Below are 21,092 nucleotides of genomic sequence, written 5' to 3' on the forward strand. Positions count from 1 at the left end.
TGAGGAGTAGTCCATCCCACTTCTGATGTCGTAGAGTCATTTTTACAATAATACTCTTCATTGTTTTCCTCATCCTCTCCTTCTGCCACCTCGTCGACAAAACGTTTCCTGGCGCGTGGCATGACTTCTCGCTTCACACCCCAAAAACTGACTGCCTCCGCAGTTCTTTTCTAATTGCGATCTTCTCTTTTCCAGTCATCACTCACACATGCAAGAATTTTGCCAACACACACTCAAGCCTTGAGTGTACTTCTTTTTGCTCTCCTTCTTAATCTGCTTTACTGCAGATGTATTCTCTTTCATGCCCACGCCAGGCTACGTCACACAAGAACTGCCAGTCCACGAAAGTAGCAGAGGAACAAACAAACAGTACCGTGGTTAAAGACACACCAAACACGGAAGTTACATTTATAAATACTTTTCTTTATTTAAATTAAAAAGTTAATATGCGACACATACATACAACATAATATTAAAATTTATATAGATATGATTTTTTGTGTTGCCATCACCTCCGATTCAATACACACAAAATTTATATATTAACAATTGGTCACCGCAGCGAAACGAAACGGTTGGAAGTGCCAGTACCTTCGCTTAACTATACAAAATTTGTATAAAAAAAAACAACGTAAGAAGGAACAATCACTGTTTAAGTCGTGGATCTTGGCCACGTAACGAGGGGCATTGGAAATCCGGTAAGCCCAGGACCACGATCATACCGAGGAACAAGATCACCTGCACTGCTCCCACCAGGATTTGCTTGAACATTTCCAAACCCCACTCTGAGTCGTCCACTCGCGGTGCCGCGTTGATCTTTCTGGAAGACTTTTCCCGTCCCCCGGCCAAACGTGTCGTCCGCTTCTTGGTCTTGAGCCCAGGCCCACGGGCACTTGTCGATGGCTGTTCCTCGGTCTGCGTGCCGCATGGCACCTGTGGGGGAATGGGCAGCGAGGATATGGCTGTCACCAGTAGCTGCTCCACCATCGGCAAAGTCCATCCATTGTCGGAAATCCCGTTTTCGGGCATGTGCGTTTCTATCGGGTGGCCATCGGAGGTCAGGCATGTCATCATCGAGTGCGTCGACTGGGCTGAGAGGCTAGTGGGACTCAGGCAGGACTTCATCGACGGCGTTGCGGTGGCATTGAGGCTCAAGCAGGACCCCAACGACGGCGTTGCGGTTCCGTCGGAGCTCAAGCAGGACAATATCGATTCCATCGATTCCAACGATGTCTTCGAGTGCAATGAGGCCAAAAATTGGCAAAATTGTTCTTGCGTGTCCCGACTGCCGGTCGATTCCAATCCCAGCTGGAGCTGCGATATGGAACGAATCAAGCTGTCCCTGTCTGCTGTCCTTGATGGCTCGTGCTGCGCTCACCAGAGGACGCAGCTGGCCCAACACCCAGTTGGCGTTCGAGAAGCGGCACACGCCACCAACAGGACCAGCACGAGAAGCAGCACCTAAACCAGCATTGCGCTCAGAGTTTGCCGGTTTCAAACGGTCCCTGAAGCTGCGCCTCTCTATAGAGTACTGATGGGCAATGCCGATAGGCTGCGACCTGGCGCTGACGCGAGGCATCTGCATTACGCTCGCCACGTGCTCAATGTGCCGGAATCCGACCTGGCTGACGGTCACATCTTTCTGCCGGTTCTGCTTGCGCTTGGTCCCGCAGATGCTGTGCTTATTGGCACAGTAGCAGGGCTGCATAGAGGGACTGATGGATCTGAAGCTGTCGCATGGCGTGCAGTAGCTGCTCGAGGTATCGCTGGAGTCCACCATCATCTCATCGTTGGTTGTGGTTGCGGTTGCGGTGGTGGCTTTGGCGTTCGCGTTGGTCTTGATTGTTGGCTTAGATGATTTTTTGTGTGATTTGGGTTCTGGTGTCGTTGGCGGGCCTCCTCCTTCAGTGCGGTCCACCGGATTGATAATGGCCTGCATATTGGTCTCTATCTTCCTTTTCAGATGTATATTTATATTTTCTTCTTGTGCTCATTTTTAGCAGCGGAGGACACCGAGGGCCCCAGCTGCTTTTTGCTGGCCTCTTTTCGGTTGGGCCTGGCCGTCTCAGTGCCAGCGACCATCTCGTTCAGCAGCTGGTAGCTATCGTTTAACGCCTCCACGTCCCCTTGGTCCCAGGATAGTTCGCTCCAGCTCTCGGCACGACTGTTCGTTCCTCTGTGTGTATAGGAATCGTCGCTACGTCGGGGCACCTCGGCATTGGCATCCGTCGCCGACAGGTACGCGAAGCTGGAGTGGTGCACCTCCCCCTGCGCTGGCCATGTGCCAGACCGATCTGAGCGACCAGTTCGCCGGTCTCACCACTGCCACTGGTGCTGGGATTGGCGCTGCCCAGCACCGCCAGACTCGGCGCTTCGTGAGGATGAGGGGACGCCTTCTTGCTGGGCACTGGCCGAGCCAGTGGCGTCTTCAATGGCTGCACCTTTTGTGGGCGGGCCTGACCACGGCGGCTGAGTCCTGCGACGCGAGGCAGAAAATTCCTCATTGGCTGGCCAGCGGGTGGATGTGAAGCAGGTGCCGGATAGGGCGCAGCAGATCGGGCTGCTGCCATGGTCAAAGCTGTCCCCAGTTGCGTGACTTCGTCCGAACGTGGATGGGAATTGCAATTGGCATTGCCATGACCATGGCAATGGCCCTGGCCACTGGTTGTATTGTTCCTATGGCAGCCTGCCGACTGCCGGGAAGAACGTCCCTCGAAAACTTCCATGCCGGTCCGAAATCAGTGTAAGAATGAAAAATATTGCCCAGCCTCAAATCAAACGATACAAATAGAAAGGGAAATGCTAACTAGATGAAATACTTTTCCATGCAAGTAAAACACATGCAAAATATATTGATTTTTGTCAGTTTATGTTTTGGGAGAATGTTTTGTATTATCTTTCAAATTGAAAGCAGCAGAACGCCACACGTCTGACCTCGAAGTCTCAGCAACTTCTGATTCCTCTTCGGGAAGCTTCTATAAAACGGTTTGGATTCGATCATCTAGTTAAGGACTTGTGAAATTCCAAATAGCAATGTTTGCAGAAATCGGCCACAGCTGCAACGTAAATGGATTTCTAATTGAAATCGACGATTGTTTATAATAAGGCTGGGGTGGCCTGACTTCCAACTTAAGTGATATCAACAATTGTTTATATTAAAGCTGGGGTGGCCTGACTTCCAATTATGGGAAACCGAAGATTGTGTATAGCATACTATGGGAAGCCAAAGATTGTTTATAAATTGAATAATATTCTTATGGGAACGGGTTCGTTAACTTGCATAAGCGTGGTGAGTCTGGCGCACGAGAGCGCGTCACAGGGGGGAAAAACGCTCATAAGCGTGAGAGCGGGAGCGAGGGCAAACACTTGCGTAGCTGGAATGCTAACAGTGGTGTGGCTGGAATGCCCACAGAGCTGTTGCCCAGCCAGCGCCGTCCTCACTCTGAGCACTGTCAGAAGATAATCATTTAAGCAAGTACCATGACTGTTGCAGCCGCATCAAAGACAATCCGCAGTTTGTTTCGCTTGTTGATATTTTTAACACCAAAGTGTGGTAAATAGTACGTCAAGGAAGTTTTAGTAAGTATCCTTTGTATCCGGCATCCGAAAAACTTACTCCGACCACTCCCTTAGTGCAGCAGTTGATTACGTTTGCTACTCCAAGGGCAACGATCGCTGCTGGTGATGCAGATTCGGGAGCCGAATGCGTCACTTCGGAGAGTATGCAGTTAGAAATGTCTGTAGAGTCCGTGTCCGTCGAGTCCGCACCCAACCCCTTAACTATCCCCTCAGTTTTGCTCCCACCAGCTAATAGATGTCCAGGACCACCGGATACTGCCATCACAGGTACTAGGCCTGTGGTGCCAAAACCACTGGTGGGAGTCCCACCAAAGCGACAAGTTTTTGTCTCGTGGCTAGCCCCTGACCTCACAAAATGATGTGACCGCTTTTATACAAAGCAAAATAAAAGCCGTCGGCTTAAAGGTGGAAAAATTTAACTTTTCTTACGCCAGGAGATATCTTCCTTCAAGATAAGCGTCTCTCCAACTCAATTTGAAACCATTTGTTCCGCCAAGTTTTGGCCAGAGCATTTGGTGGTTAAAGAGTTTAAGGCTAAGAAAAAGAATAGGCCCCCCATGACTCTTCCTAGCATTCAGACCAGTGCTCCATCTCCATCCTCATCTTCCACCTCTACTTCCACCCATCCAAAAAACTAACTTCCTCTCTTGTAGTTACCTACCAGAATGCTAGAGGCTTGCGTAGTAAGCTCAGCACTCTTTTCCTTGAGAGTCTCGCATTCTCATCCCACGTTATTGTGTTCACCGAGACCTGGTTAAAGCCGGACATCCTTAGTTCCGAAGTTTTGGCAGGTCGGTACACAATTTTTAGAAATGACCGTTCGTCTGACGTGGAGGTGGGGTCCTTATTGCAGTGGACTCAAATTTCACGTCGGAACATTTCATGGTCCAGTTTCAACAAGACCTGGAATTCCTGTGCGTAAAACTGATTCTCCCAGGCTTTTCCATTTTCATTACTTGCTCGTATATTCCACCTTCCTCGGATATCTTAACATACGAGCATCACCTGACCGCTTTAAAAACTGTTTCTTCCTCGCTATCAGATAAAGACCATATGATAGTTCTTGGTGATTTTAATTTGCCAGGTGCTGTTTGGTCTTCGGTAAACGAGTCTAATAACCTTGTGCCCATGTCACGACATGACTTTATCGACGGCTTGCTAGACCTATCCCTGTCTCAAGTCAACCATGTGAAAAATTCCTTGGGTCGATTGCTTGATCTGTGCTTTGTCTCGGATCCGACCATAGCGTTGTTAACCCGAGCCCTTCCGCTCAGTATACCTGAAGACTCCTACCATCCTACATTCGAAGTGTCAGTCGATATTGGCCCTACTGTATTGGATCGAGATGAGTAGGCTATCCGAACGTGTCCGCTGCTTTCGTAAAGCCGAGTTTACGAAGCTTAATAACCTTATTAGGGATTTTGATTGGTCCGCTCTGTACTTGTGCACTGACGTTATGAAAGGCACACACATTTTTTACAATGTACTTGACACATTTTTTGATTCTTGTGTCCCACTTTCTTGTCCGGTTAGATCTGGAAAACCTCCTTGGTTTACCAAGGAGTTATCCAGTCTAAAAAATTTAAAATCAAGACTTTATAAAAAATTTCGAGAAGTTGGTTCTCCCTCTTCTCTTTCTCACTATGTAATAGCTCGGTCAAATTTCTCCGTTCTTAACGCTCAATGCTATAAGAACTACCTATCTCGATGCAGGATACGATTTTCACAGGACCCTAAACAGTTTTACAGCTTCGTAAATAGTAAGCGTAGAACGTCCGTACATCCATCCTCGTTATCTTTTCTCAATATGTCAGCAAACAATGATCAGGCAATTGCCGATCTTTTTGCCAAATTTTTCCAAACAACCTATTCTCATGAAAGCTACTCTGGTCAGCCGTATCCATACAGTTTACCAAGGTCGAATGGCATCTTCAGCCCCTTGTTAAATGAAAGCTCACTGCTTCATGATCTTCGACTAGTTAAGCCGGTGTTTTCACCAGGTCCCGACGGAGTTCCCGGCTGTGTACTCAGGTACTGTTCCGACGCTCTGTGTGGACCCTTGCTTAAACTATTCACCCTATCTATTAACTCTTCATGCTTCCCCCCATCTGGAAGGAATCTTTTATTATTCCGCTCCATAAGAAAGGTAGCAAGTCTGATGCAAATAATTATAGGGGTATATCTAAGTTATCCGCTATTCCTAAAATGTTTGAAAAAATTTTAACTCCGCACTTGCAACATCTCTGCAAATCACTTATATCTCCGTCCCAGCACGGATTTATAAGGCGACGATCAACAACCACAAATTTATTAGAGTTTACCTCTTTTATCATTAAAGGCTTTCAAGGTAACTTGCAGACGGATGTCATTTACACTGATTTTAGTAAAGCATTTGATTCTGTAAACCATTCCCTTTTAGCACAAAAACTTGACCTTTTAGGGTTTCCGCCTAATCTCTTGAGATGGATTTCTAGCTACCTTTGTTCTAGGTCTCAAAGAGTCCTCTTCAAAAACTCCTTCTCTTCACCTGTTAAGGTTACTTCTGGAGTACCACAGGGCAGCCATCTAGGCCCCCTACTATTCACACTCTTTATTAATGATCTGCCTTCAGTATTAACAAACTCTCGAGTACTCATGTATGCGGATGATGTTAAACTTTGTGTCCAGTATAAGGACATTTCATTTCACTCTCGCTTGCAATCCGATCTCAATAACTTTCAATCATGGTGTTGTGCAAATATGTTACACCTAAATGCCTCGAAATGCAAAGTAATGACATTTCATCGCTCCAGCCCCCTATTGGCTCCTTATAGCCTCTGCGGTGGTTCTCTTGAGAGAATTACCTTGGTTGATGATCTTGGTGTTAAATTAGACCCAAAGTTGAAGTTTTCTGAACACATTTCTACCATGGTAAATAAGGCCATGGGTGTGCTTGGGCTTATAAAGAGGTGGTCAAAGGAATTTGATGACCCCTATATAACGAAGACTCTCTATATCTCGCTTGTTCGTCCGATTTTAGAATACGGCTCTTGTGTATGGTGCCCCCAGTACAAAGTACACCAGGACCGTATAGAATCAGTCCAGAAAAACTTTTTACTTTTTGCTCTGCGTGGCCTTAACTGGGATGCAGGTGTGAGACTGCCATCTTATCCTCGTAGATTGCTTTTAATAAACCTTCCAACCTTAGTTAGTCGTAGAAAAATGCTTGGTGTGATTTTTATGCACAACCTGATCAAGGGTGATGTAGATAGCCCTGACTTGTTGAGCCGCATAAACTTTACGATTCCTATCAGATCTACTAGAAACTTCATTGCTCTTTTCCTTCCGCTTTGTAGATCGAATTATTCCTTGCACGAACCATTTAGGGTACTTTGCTCGGACTTCAATTCCCTTTACCACATAATATCAACTACTAATTCCCTTCCTCTTCTTAAATCACTAATACTAACATACCTTTCCCGTAATTAGTTATATTTTTTAGCTATCTTTGCATGCTTAGCTCTTTGAGTTGTGTTTAGCTCTAATTTTCCTCGAATTTTAGTCTAACACCTATCTTTCCTGCATGCTCGCGATCGGTTCGGTAACACGCGTCGCGCGTCATGCGGCAGCGCCCCTCGGTCGGTTGGGCGGGAGGAGGGCTGCGTTTCTGCCTGGGTTCCGCGCGTAACAGGCTTCGGCTTGGTGTCGCATGGGCCACTTGATGGTGCAGGCATTGCATATCAACGTCCAGACATCCTTTGTCTATATATGATTCTATCACTTCCTGATATTTTAAACCATATAGCTTGTTTTTGTCTATTTTGCGTTCTAACAGAATTAGTCGATAGGTATGCGTTATTGTAGCTTTCTGGAAATACAGTATTCTCGTTCTTCCAAAATAACCCACACTCAAATCTATTTTCTTTTCTTACATGTGTCTTGTCAATGATATCCAAGCATTTTTTATCGTCAAAAGATATTGGATTATCTTTTGGAAAAGTCATTTCATTCTCCATTGACCATTGACAAGGTTGTGCAAAATACTTAAATCGTATATTTCGTCATTCTTATGTGAACAGTTATATGTAACATATACATAATTTGAATTATTGTCCGAACTATTCTTACTCGTGACTATGAGTGACCAAATGTACTGTCCAATAAGTATCGTAGGCCTTGCATTCTGATATGCACAGTCCTTAAAGTCATTTAGGAATTACGTTACTCTGATTCAAGTTTATATTACAATTTCTTTGGGTATCAATTCGGTGATTTTGAATCTCTGGTAAAATTAGATTTTGACCTGCCAAGTTTGGTAATTTCTTTATGTAATAATGTATTATGACTGTACGTACACTTATTAATATTATTAATATTACAAATCTTTTTGCGTTTACAATTTTTCATTGCATGATTCTTACATAAACATGAAATACACTGTAACGAACCATGGTTCTAGCCTAGCTCGTCACAAACGGCGGAGTGTCAGCGCATTTACGCTAGTCGACAACAATAATCAAACTGATCTACACAGAGAGAACGAACCACGGTTCGCCACAAATAGCGGTGCGTCAGCACCTCCGGAAAATAAAATAGTCTTAAGCAACGCACGCAATTACTAAAATTAAGAGCTCTCGATCAACAACTCTACCCATTCTTGTCCACACGTCAATTTAAAACAACACACCTCTTGCATTATTTCGCAATCAGCGAAGACAGCATGAAATTCTCGACCACCCACTTCTATGCGATATTTCGCAACCACTCGGCCTCAAATTACCGACCCAAATGCAGATATCGCCTTCAGCGATCTTAGTTAGCAAAACCTTATTTCGCAAAACCCCATTTCGAAACCCAATTTATAATTGCAGCCCGCACTTTCCGCGATGCAGTCTCATCAAAAACTCACTGACCCACTAACAATTGTCAACGAAGCACCAAGCTTCAACCCACTTACCACGGCCCACAATTATTGTTACCAACAATCATAAGTTAGCAATAATTAATTATTTCCGGGTCGCAGACAGACCACGGAAAATCACGGTCTCAGGTGCGATCGCCAGCTGCATAAAAAGGCCAATATCGGCCGAAGAAGCAGGCAGTCCATCAGCCCAAAGCCAAGCCACTGCACTAGGCAGTCCATCAGCCCAAGCCCAAGCCACTGCACTAGGCAGTCGATCAGCTCACAGCACTTCTAGCAAGACCAGCAGGTCTCGAAATTGTAATTGTATATGTAAAACGAATAAAAAGCATTCATAATAAACAAAACCACAAAAGCTACCGCGTCATCAATTCTTCCAATTTTCCTAATGCTCTTTCGGAAATTTCAAGGCCAGCACCGAACCTGAAGTTCCTATACATCTACAAATTTCTTGTAGAGTACCCTGGACAGGCTGGTGCATATCCCAGCCTGAAATAGGTATCTTGCAACACAAATGATTTTTTGAGACGTGCTCCCAGCTTTTGTCAACGTCTAGGCTTTTAAATTTGTCACATGATGACACATAGTGATCAATCAGCTTACAAAAATTACAATATTGAGTTGTTATTTGTTTATGTGGCCACTTATCATCCTATATAGTAAGTGTCGTTTCTTTTGGCTTGTTCAGTCGATACCCTTATATTTGAGCAGCTCTACTTTTTTTGCCAATCCATCTTTGCAACACTAGAAGTTGCGGTTCGTCTTTATCCGTTTCTTGATAATGCAGGATATGCGTTGTGATACTGGAAGTTTTCCAATATGTCATTAAACAAAATAGGATTTCGAATATGGTCAATTTGCTCAAGTGACAACAAAGTATGAATTAAATTTGTAAGTTGGTCAATAAATTTATAAATTATTCAAACTTGTCATCTTCTAAAACAGGAATATTTCTTATTTTATCAATTAACTGTCGTACAATATGATTTGCAGCGCCAAATCGTTCTTTCAAAACCTCAATGACATCATCAATATGGCAATAAAAGAAGCGACTGTACTGCTTCCTTAGCTCTACCTGTCAAGGCCTTTCTTAAACGAATGATATTTTCATAATCATTAAATTTACAACTCGCTGTGCTGTTGACAAACTCAAACTAAAGGGTCGCCTGCAAATTTTGGGAAATCCTGCACGATTGTTTGTCTTGCCATAAAACTTGCAATTAAATTTAAACTCGTCTTTTCGTTATTACCATTATCAGCGCTACACTTAAACTGTAAAATACGAGGAAGTCCGTCGAAGCACTTACGTGTTCTGGATTCCGCCTGTGCTTTGTCTTCCTGAGGACACTGCACATTCCAGTTCTATTTGTTGTTGAAGCTCAACTTTTTGCTGCATCAAAAAATCCATTTGAATTTCGAGTTTCTCCATTTTCGACGATTTCCGAGAGCATTCTGATGTTCCTGATCCTCCTTTTTTTGTAGCTGGAAAAGGTGTCAAAGCTGGAACTACCGTGTTGTGAATTTCATCATAATCGGAAATATGCTGTATGTCGTCTTCGTCAGCTATCTTTTCTTTGTCTGCCGTTTTAGGCGTTTTCGGCTTGTGCTTTGGTGGCATGATTGCTGTCTGTTATCTGCTTTACTCTGCTGTCTGCAAATTTGTATGTATACCCAAGCCTGGGCTTATACTTATAAATGTCGTTGAGTCTGTGTGCTCGGTGCAACTGTCTGTTGCTGATATGCGTGTCTAAATCTGACCAACTTAGAACACTCCTCTCCAGAGTGTGTCCAAACCTCTGAATCCTCTCTAGAGTGTGTCCAAACCTCTGAATCCTCGCCAGAGTGTGTCCAAAACTCTGAACCTTTCCCAAACCTACGCATCAATCTTCTCCTCGGAGCGTGTCCAAACCTCCGCACCAATCTTCCCCTCGGAGTGTGTTCAAACCTCCGCATCAATCTTCTCCTCGGAACGTGTCCAAACCTCCGCATCAATCTTCTCCTCGGAGTGTGTTCAAACCTCCGTATCGATCTTCTCCTCGGAGCGTGTTCAAACCTCCGCACCGATCTTCCCTCGGAGTGTGTTCAAACCTCCGCCTCCATACTCTCGTCCGAGTCCCCTCGAGCCACTCGACTTATAAACCGACGCAGCACGCAGCAAACAGCCACGTGCGGCCGAGTAGCCAAAACCGAAGGATAATCCAGAAGGAAGACGAGTCACCACGATCCAACCTATTTCCAACTCTGTACAATTAAGACCAATAAAAAATCCTTTTTACTATACTACTTGTCCTTGCTTCATCTGAACCGAGATATCCCTTTCAGCTACCACAGCCAGAAACCTAACAAATTTCTGGGAACCCGGCGCGGCGAGCACACCCCGGACGAAGCGACGTCACAGTGGCACCCGAGCAGGTTGTGATAGGGTAAAGTGAAAATATCTTATGGTCAAGATGGCAAGAGTGTGGATCAACCAAGCGACAAAAGCAGAGCTGATCAGCTACTGCGAGGAATTTGGATTGGAAAAAACTGAAGGAGTGGAAATATTGCGGAAACAACTAATACAATTCACGGAAAGGAAGGACCTAAGCAGGGAAATACTGGAGAGGCTGGACCAACTCGGAACAACCCAGACAAGAGGCAGGAGCCCAAAACAATCACCGAGGATAACAACACAGAACAATACAGAACACTGTTTCCAAAGCAGATACGAAAAGGTTCACCAGAAGCGGTGGCCATAATAGATAAAATAAGGAAGTGGGACCTCACATTCACGGGGAATGGAGAACTGCTCGAATTCCTCAGCCGAATGGAGGAATTAGCAGAGACATATGGGATCGAAGTAGACCACATAGTATTTGCAATGCCAGTAATACTGGAGAAGAGTGCATTGGACTGGTGGCACACAAAACCCAGCGCCATAACGACATGGGAGGACGTGAAAAGCCAGTTAAAGGAGACCTTCATGTCGCCACAATACCATGAAGAACTGATACAACTCGTATCAGAACGGAAACAAGCAGAAACAGAGACCATACGAGAATTCATTCAAGACTTACGTAAATTGATGAGATTCGGGACGTACACCGAGAACGAGAAACTAGACATGGCATACCGGAATTGTAGGCTACCGATCAAACTCTATGTGAAGAGAACAAAATTCCCGACTCGATCAGAATTCATTATAACAGCGGAAGAGTTTGAGAAACTGGAGAGAGAGGCAGGCCTGTCAAAAACCACGACCAATACTCAGCTGAGTCGACAGTTGAACACCAAGAGAGCGCGTCCGCGCCTGCACGATCAGGATTGAATTTCGGTAGTACGACGACTATTGCGTCGTTTGATTGCGTACGCTGCACGGTTTTGATGAGCTCCATAAAATGGCGATTTTGCGACTCCAACAGCATTCGGAGGTTTTCGTCAGAACCGGCCTGAGGAGTAGTCCATCCCACTTCTGATGTCGTAGAGTCATTTTTACAATAATACTCTTCATTGTTTTCCTCATCCTCTCCTTCTGCCACCTCGTCGACAAAACGTTTCCTGGCGCGTGGCATGACTTCTCGCTTCACACTCCAAAAACTGACTGCCTCCGCAGTTCTTTTCTAATTGCGATCTTCTCTTTTCCAGTCATCACTCACACATGCAAGAATTTTGCCAACACACACTCAAGCCTTGATTGTACTTCTTTTTGCTCTCCTTCTTAATCTGCTTTACTGCAGATGTATTCTCTTTCATGCCCACGCCAGGCTACGTCACACAAGAACTGCCAGTCCACGAAAGTAGCAGAGGAACAAACAAACAGTACCGTGGTTAAAGACACACCAAACACGGAAGTTACATTTATAAATCATTTTCTTTATTTAAATTAAAAAGTTAATATGCGACACATACATACAACATAATATTAAAATTTATATAGATAGGATTTTTTGTGTTGCCATCACCTCCGATTCAATACACACAAAATTTATATATTAACAATTGGTCACCGCAGCGAAACGAAACGGTTGGAAGTGCCAGTACCTTCGCTTAACTATACAAAATTTGTATAAAAAAAAACAACGTAAGAAGGAACAATCACTGTTTAAGTCGTGGATCTTGGCCACGTAACGAGGGGCATTGCAAATCCGGTAAGCCCAGGACCACGATCATACCGAGGAACAAGATCACCTGCACTGCTCCCACCAGGATTTGCTTGAACATTTCCAAACCCCACTCTGAGTCGTCCACTCGCGGTGCCGCGTTGATCTTTCTGGAAGACTTTTCCCGTCCCCCGGCCAAACGTGTCGTCCGCTTCTTGGCTCTGAGCCCAGGCCCACGGGCACTTGTCGATGGCTGTTCCTCGGTCTGCGTGCCGCATGGCACCTGTGGGGGAATGGGCAGCGAGGATATGGCTGTCACCAGTAGCTGCTCCACCATCGGCAAAGTCCATCCATTGTCGGAAATCCCGTTTTCGGGCATGTGCGTTTCTATCGGGTGGCCATCGGAGGTCAGGCATGTCATCATCGAGTGCGTCGACTGGGCTGGGAGGTGAGTGGGACTCAGGCAGGACTTCATCGACGGCGTTGCGGTGGCATTGAGGCTCAAGCAGGACCCCAACGACGGCGTTGCGGTTCCGTCGGAGCTCAAGCAGGACAATATCGATTCCATCGATTCCAACGATGTCTTCGAGTGCAATGAGGCCAAAAATTGGCAAAATTGTTCTTGCGTGTCCCGACTGCCGGTCGATTCCAATCCCAGCTGGAGCTGCGATATGGAACGAATCAAGCTGTCCCTGTCGCTGTCCTTGATGGCTCGTGCTGCGCTCACCAGAGGACGCAGCTGGCCCAACACCCAGTTGGCGTTCGAGAAGCGGCACACGCCACCAACAGGACCAGCACGAGAAGCAGCACCTAAACCAGCATTGCGCTCAGAGTTTGCCGGTTTCAAACGGTCCCTGAAGCTGCGCCTCTCTATAGAGTACTGATGGGCAATGCCGATAGGCTGCGACCTGGCGCTGACGCGAGGCATCTGCATTACGCTCGCCACGTGCTCAATGTGCCGGAATCCGACCTGGCTGACGGTCACATCTTTCTGCCGGTTCTGCTTGCGCTTGGTCCCGCAGATGCTGTGCTTATTGGCACAGTAGCAGGGCTGCATAGAGGGACTGATGGATCTGAAGCTGTCGCATGGCGTGCAGTAGCTGCTCGAGGTATCGCTGGAGTCCACCATCATCTCATCGTTGGTTGTGGTTGCGGTTGCGGTGGTGGCTTTGGCGTTCGCGTTGGTCTTGATTGTTGGCTTAGATGATTTTTTGTGTGATTTGGGTTCTGGTGTCGTTGGCGGGCCTCCTCCTTCAGTGCGGTCCACCGGATTGATAATGGCCTGCATATTGGTCTCTATCTTCCTTTTCAGATGTATATTTACCGGTGCCGTTTTCTTCTTGTGCTCATTTTTAGCAGCGGAGGACACCGAGGGCCCCAGCTGCTTTTTGCTGGCCTCTTTTCGGTTGGGCCTGGCCGTCTCAGTGCCAGCGACCATCTCGTTCAGCAGCTGGTAGCTATCGTTTAACGCCTCCACGTCCCCTTGGTCCCAGGATAGTTCGCTCCAGCTCTCGGCACGACTGTTCGTTCCTCTGTGTGTATAGGAATCGTCGCTACGTCGGGGCACCTCGGCATTGGCATCCGTCGCCGACAGGTACGCGAAGCTGGAGTGGTGCACCTCTCCCCTGCGCTGGCCATGTGCCAGACCGATCTGAGCGACCAGTTCGCCGGTCTCCCCACTGTCACTGGTGCTGGGATTGGCGCTGCCCAGCACCGCCAGACTCGGCGATTCCTGAGGATGAGGCGACGCCTTCTTGTTGGGCACTGGCCGAGCCAGTGGCGTCTTCAATTGCTTCACCTTTGGTGGGGGGGCCTGACCTCGGCGGCTGAGTCCTGCGACGCGAGGCAGAAAATTCCTCATTGGCTGGCCAGCGGGTGGATGTGAAGCAGGTGCCGGATAGGGCGCAGCAGATCGGGCTGCTGCCATGGTCAAAGCTGTCCCCAGTTGCGTGACTTCGTCCGAACGTGGATGGGAATTGCAATTGGCATTGCCATGACCATGGCAATGGCCCTGGCCACTGGTTGTATTGTTCCTATGGCAGCCTGCCGACTGCCGGGAAGAACGTCCCTCGAAAACTTCCATGCCGGTCCGAAATCAGTGTAAGAATGAAATATTGCCCAGCCTCAAATCAAACGATACAAATAGAAAGGGAAATGCTAACTAGATGAAATACTTTTCCATGCAAGTAAAACACATGCAAAATATATTGATTTTTGTCAGTTTATGTTTTGGGAGAATGTTTTGTATTATCTTTCAAATTGAAAGCAGCAGAACGCCACACGTCTGACCTCGAAGTCTCAGCAACTTCTGATTCCTCTTCGGGAAGCTTCTATAAAACGGTTTGGATTCGATCATCTAGTTAAGGACTTGTGAAATTCCAAATAGCAATGTTTGCAGAAATCGGCCACAGCTGCAACGTAAATGGATTTCTAATTGAAATCGACGATTGTTTATAATAAGGCTGGGGTGGCCTGACTTCCAACTTAAGTGATATCAACAATTGTTTATATTAAAGCTGGGGTGGCCTGACTTCCAATTATGGGAAACCGAAGATTGTGTATAGCATACTATGGGAAGCCAAAGATTGTTTATAAATTGAATAATATTCTTATGGGAACGGGTTCGTTAACTTGCATAAGCGTGGTGAGTCTGGCGCACGAGAGCGCGTCACAGGGGGGAAAAACGCTCATAAGCGTGAGAGCGGGAGCGAGGGCAAACACTTGCGTAGCTGGAATGCTAACAGTGGTGTGGCTGGAATGCCCACAGAGCTGTTGCCCAGCCAGCGCCGTCCTCACTCTGAGCACTGTCAGAAGATAATCATTTAAGCAAGTACCATGACTGTTGCAGCCGCATCAAAGACAATCCGCAGTTTGTTTCGCTTGTTGATATTTTTAACACCAAAGTGTGGTAAATAGTACGTCAAGGAAGTTTTAGTAAGTATCCTTTGTCTATATATGATTCTATCACTTCCTGATATTTTAAACCATATAGCTTGTTTTTGTCTATTTTGCGTTCTAACAGAATTAGTCGATAGGTATGCGTTATTGTAGCTTTCTGGAAATACAGTATTCTCGTTCTTCCAAAATAACCCACACTCAAATCTATTTTCTTTTCTTACATGTGTCTTGTCAATGATATCCAACATTTTTTATCGTCAAAAGATATTGGATTATCTTTTGGAAAAGTCATTTCATTCTCCATTGACCATTGACAAGGTTGTGCAAAATACTTAAATCGTATATTTCGTCATTCTTATGTGAACAGTTATATGTAACATATACATAATTTGAATTATTGTCCGAACTATTCTTACTCGTGACTATGAGTGACCAAATGTACTGTCCAATAAGTATCGTAGGCCTTGCATTCTGATATGCACAGTCCTTAAAGTCATTTAGGAATTACGTTACTCTGATTCAAGTTTATATTACAATTTTCTTTGGGTATCAATTCGGTGATTTTGAATCTCTGGTAAAATTAGATTTTGACCTGCCAAGTTTGGTAATTTCTTTATGTAATAATGTATTATGACTGTACGTACACTTATTAATATTATTAATATTACAAATCTTTTTGCGTTTACAATTTTTCATTGCATGATTCTTACATAAACATGAAATACACTGTAACGAACCATGGTTCTAGCCTAGCTCGTCACAAACGGCGGAGTGTCAGCGCATTTACGCTAGTCGACAACAATAATCAAACTGATCTACACAGAGAGAACGAACCACGGTTCGCCACAAATAGCGGTGCGTCAGCACCTCCGGAAAATAAAATAGTCTTAAGCAACGCACGCAATTACTAAAATTAAGAGCTCTCGATCAACAACTCTACCCATTCTTGTCCACACGTCAATTTAAAACAACACACCTCTTGCATTATTTCGCAATCAGCGAAGACAGCATGAAATTCTCGACCACCCACTTCTATGCGATATTTCGCAACCACTCGGCCTCAAATTACCGACCCAAATGCAGATATCGCCTTCAGCGATCTTAGTTAGCAAAACCTTATTTCGCAAAACCCCATTTCGAAACCCAATTTATAATTGCAGCCCGCACTTTCCGCGATGCAGTCTCATCAAAAACTCACTGACCCACTATCCAATTGTCAACGAAGCACCAAGCTTCTACCTACTTACCACGCCCCACAATTATTGTTACCCAACAATCATAAGTTAGCAATAATTAATTATTTCCGGGTCGCAGACAGACCACGGAAAATCACGGTCTCAGGTGCGATCGCCAGCTGCATAAAAAGGCCAATATCGGCCGAAGAAGCAGGCAGTCCATCAGCCCAAAGCCAAGCCACTGCACTAGGCAGTCCATCAGCCCAAGCCCAAGCCACTGCACTAGGCAGTCGATCAGCTCACAGCACTTCTAGCAAGACCAGCAGGTCTCGAAATTGTAATTGTATATGTAAAACGAATAAAAAGCATTCATAATAAACAAAACCACAAAAGCTACCGCGTCATCAATTCTTCCAATTTTCCTAATGCTCTTTTCGGAAATTTCAAGGCCAGCACCGAACCTGAAGTTCCTATACATCTACAAATTTCTTGTAAACCCTGGACAGGCTGGTGCATATCCCAGCCTGAAATAGGTATCTTGCAACACAAATGATTTTTTGAGACGTGCTCCCAGCTTTTGTCAACGTCTAGGCTTTTAAATTTGTCACATGATGACACATAGTGATCAATCAGCTTACAAAAATTACAATATTGAGTTGTTATTTGTTTATGTGGCCACTTATCATCCTATATAGTAAGTGTCGTTTCTTTTGGCTTGTTCAGTCGATACCCTTATATTTGAGCAGCTCTACTTTTTTTGCCAATCCATCTTTGCAACACTAGAAGTTGCGGTTCGTCTTTATCCGTTTCTTGATAATGCAGGATATGCGTTGTGATACTGGAAGTTTTCCAATATGTCATTAAACAAAATAGGATTTCGAATATGGTCAATTTGCTCAAGTGACAACAAAGTATGAATTAAATTTGTAAGTTGGTCAATAAATTTATAAATTATTCAAACTTGTCATCTTCTAAAACAGGAATATTTCTTATTTTATCAATTAACTGTCGTACAATATGATTTGCAGCGCCAAGTCGTTCTTTCAAAACCTCAATGACATCATCAATATGGCAATAAAAGAAGCGACTGTACTGCTTCCTTAGCTCTACCTGTCAAGGCCTTTCTTAAACGAATGATATTTTCATAATCATTAAATTTACAACTCGCTGTGCTGTTGACAAACTCAAACTAAAGGGTCGCCTGCAAATTTTGGGAAATCCTGCACGATTGTTTGTCTTGCCATAAAACTTGCAATTAAATTTAAACTCGTTGTCTGGTTTCCCGGCCTCATATTCCCCAATAAATTCCTCAAAATAGCCAGTGGAGCAAATTAACGTAATCTCACCTTTGTTTTCTATTTGCATTGCCCACTGCATATATATTGTAACCGATTATAATTACTCACGGCAGCGGCCGTTCTTTCGCCTCTTTATATCTCCTTCTTCATTTGCTACTGCAGCTGCAGCATCTATACTGTTCTATCGCATTCTCTCTCTCTATCTATCGCTCGTGCTCGGCTCAGCAGCAGCCGAGCTTCTATCGCTTCTTTCGTTTCTCTCTCGCTTGCATTAGGGAACGGGCAATTCGGTCCGCCTGCCCTCTTCTAGTCTTTAATTGATCGTCATCATTATCGCACTCACGTTCTACTGTCTTGATCAATCACTCACTTCTCTCGCATATTGAACAGACCCTGCGTCTTCAATTCTCGCTTTGATTTGATCATCCGGTACCCCTCGCTTTATTTTCGCTACACCTACGCACCCCATATTTCGCCTACTTAACAAATAAACTGTACACACATAAAGTATATTGAATCGCTCGACTTCTTAATTTAATCTAAATTCAACAGCTAGTGAAAAAGCTCGCTAGCTCAACATTTGGTGACCCCGACGTGATTTGTGCAATAAACAATTCGGTAGTGCAAATTACAAACTACAATTTATTATCGAAATTACCCTCAAGATCCGTTCGTTCGTTTGGTTTCACTTGCCTGCTGTCTCAACCCGTGTCATCGACCACATAGGTGCATACAAGCTTATAGAGACAGCCCATGCATATAGGGCATAGCTGTCGGCAGTCTTTCCCGTATATTTTGCGTGTTGCTCTTTTCGGTCATCTTCCCGCTAGAAACGTTTCTAACTCTGCCCTTGCTATGGGAACCGATGCTGGAAACGACATTGCAGTAGCCGCAGCTAAAAACAGGGTGACTTTCCTGAGACTGAAAGTACCTTCATTAATAAAACAATTGGAAAGGATGAAGGCTATTTTGGAGAGTGAGATATCGCTGCGTGATTATTTTACGCTAATTGTATGGCTGAAGGAGATCGAGGAGCTGCAGGGCACTTTTAAAACCCTGCACAACGAGCTCCAAGAGTTGGATTACGACAATAATCACATTGGATTGTGCGAAAAGTTTAATTGTGGTTTTATGCCGCTGAATGCTTCGATTCGGCTGGAAATCTCTCGTCTCAACCCTCACCTGCCTCCTCCCTCTACAGTTTCAGCAAAAACTATTATTGCTAATATTGTTGGCAGGCAGCTGCCACCACGGAGGAATCCGGCACCCGTTCTATGCCTTGTGCAATCGCCATCTACGGATACAACGAAGCCAGCCACATGCTTATGTGTGGGGCGAATGCTGCAGTTGACAACAGATGAGCGGGTAAAGCAGTCTGTTGATGCAAAAAATCATTTTCGCGACGTATGCATGGATGTCTCTGAATCCAGCTCCCGTTCTCAGGAGGAGTACAATACGATTTTGGAGAAACCAGCTTTATCAGCTGCTCAATTGACGACAGGTTACAAGGAACCACATTTGAAGTTCGACATTGGCAGCGATGTCCCAGCACCGTTGGAACTAGCTTCGGAACCGGCTACTAAGAGACCATTACTCTCGTGCTTGAACATTCAGTCGTCGACGCGCCCTGCAGGCGCTCAGTTCATGCCTTGTCTACAGAAGAACAGCCCAACGACCCCTCCGGACTACCTGGTCCTAAACTTCCTTTATCAAGACCAGCTCTAAGCTCTGAGTGTGAAGCTGACGGATTCTGCAACGTCAGCATTGAGACTTATCGTGCCAGTAGCTACGTGAAGTCAAACGGTCACAATCCGGTTGGTATTTCTTCTCGTTGGTCTCGTCGGATTCATTTGAACGAGCCCCCTCTTTTGATTTATGGAACTCATTCTCAATCTTCGTTAAACCTGGCTGGCCGTCATCCAATCGGCGTACCAAACAAGACTCTAGTTCAGCGCACCAAAACCTTAGCGTTCATCAACGCTAATAAGCAGAAACTTCGCGCTGGACTTCGTGCTCTGCTTGCAATAAGTCCATCCCAATATTGGCCTATTAGGGGGAGTGGAGCTGCCGTGAAGATGGGCAACTACAATTGCTTTCGAATCACTGACAATTCAGGCCACATTTTGGGCATTTTTAATCCTACAACATTAGCTTCAATTACAGAGAGCTCTGCCGATCTGGATGTGCCAGTTCGTGGCCCTCTCTTTTCGTTTCCTGAACCTAGCGTAACATGCCTGATCTTGCGTCAATTGGATGACAGGCAATGCGTTACCTACTTACTCCATATCTCCTGTACGCGATGGAAAGAAGATTACATCTCGTCGCTGCAGCTGCGTTCAAAGCGTATACAGAACCCTGGGACATTGGTCAAATTCATACCCGGATTCATTGACGTGTCTCAAGATGCTTTGCTAAATACGGAATCAGGATTGCTACATCAAATCAGCCACAAGCGACGGCTGTGAAACCCTTCAGCATCTGTTGAAAGTCAGGCTTTCAACGGGGGGAGTATGTCTGGTTTCCCGGCCTCATATTCCCCAATAAATTCCTCAAAATAGCCAGTGGAGCAAATTAACGTAATCTCACCTTTGTTTTCTATTTGCATTGCCCACTGCATATATATTGTAACCGATTATAATTACTCACGGCAGCGGCCGTTCTTTCGCCTCTTTATATCTCCTTCTTCATTTGCTACTGCAGCTGCAGCATCTATACTGTTCTATCGCATTCTCTCTCTCTATCTATCGCTCGTGCTCGGCTCAGCAGCAGCCGAGCTTCTATCGCTTCTTTCGTTCTCTCTCTCGCTTGCATTAGGGAACGGGCAATTCGGTCCGCCTGCCCTCTTCTAGTCTTTAATTGATCGTCATCATTATCGCACTCACGTTCTACTGTCTTGATCAATCACTCACTTCTCTCGCATATTGAACAGACCCTGCGTCTTCAATTCTCGCTTTGATTTGATCATCCGGTACCCCTCGCTTTATTTCGCTACACCTACGCACCCCATATTTCGCCTACTTAACAAATAAACTGTACACACATAAAGTATATTGAATCGCTCGACTTCTTAATTTAATCTAAATTCAACAGCTAGTGAAAAAGCTCGCTAGCTCAACACTCGTCTTTTCGTTATTACCATTATCAGCGCTACACTTAAACTGTA

At 45.1% G+C, this 21,092-nt stretch overlaps 1 protein-coding gene across 1 annotated transcript; it reads right to left on the reverse strand.

Moving 5' to 3' along the window:
- Window positions 1-1,099: 1,099 nt before the first annotated feature.
- LOC121404479 lies at window positions 1,100-14,723 on the reverse strand. The gene is made up of 2 exons (XM_041594017.1): window positions 13,873-14,723; window positions 1,100-1,965 (listed from the first exon to the last, which is right to left on the reverse strand). Exons 1-2 carry the CDS (start codon window positions 14,639-14,641, stop codon window positions 1,100-1,102), a joined length of 1,635 nt encoding a protein of 544 aa, XP_041449951.1. The 5' UTR covers window positions 14,642-14,723.
- Window positions 14,724-21,092: the final 6,369 nt, after the last annotated feature.

The sequence above is a fragment of the Drosophila obscura genome, unplaced genomic scaffold (assembly GCF_018151105.1).
Source record: "Drosophila obscura isolate BZ-5 IFL unplaced genomic scaffold, ASM1815110v1 contig_206, whole genome shotgun sequence".
Taxonomy (NCBI): domain Eukaryota; kingdom Metazoa; phylum Arthropoda; class Insecta; order Diptera; family Drosophilidae; genus Drosophila; species Drosophila obscura.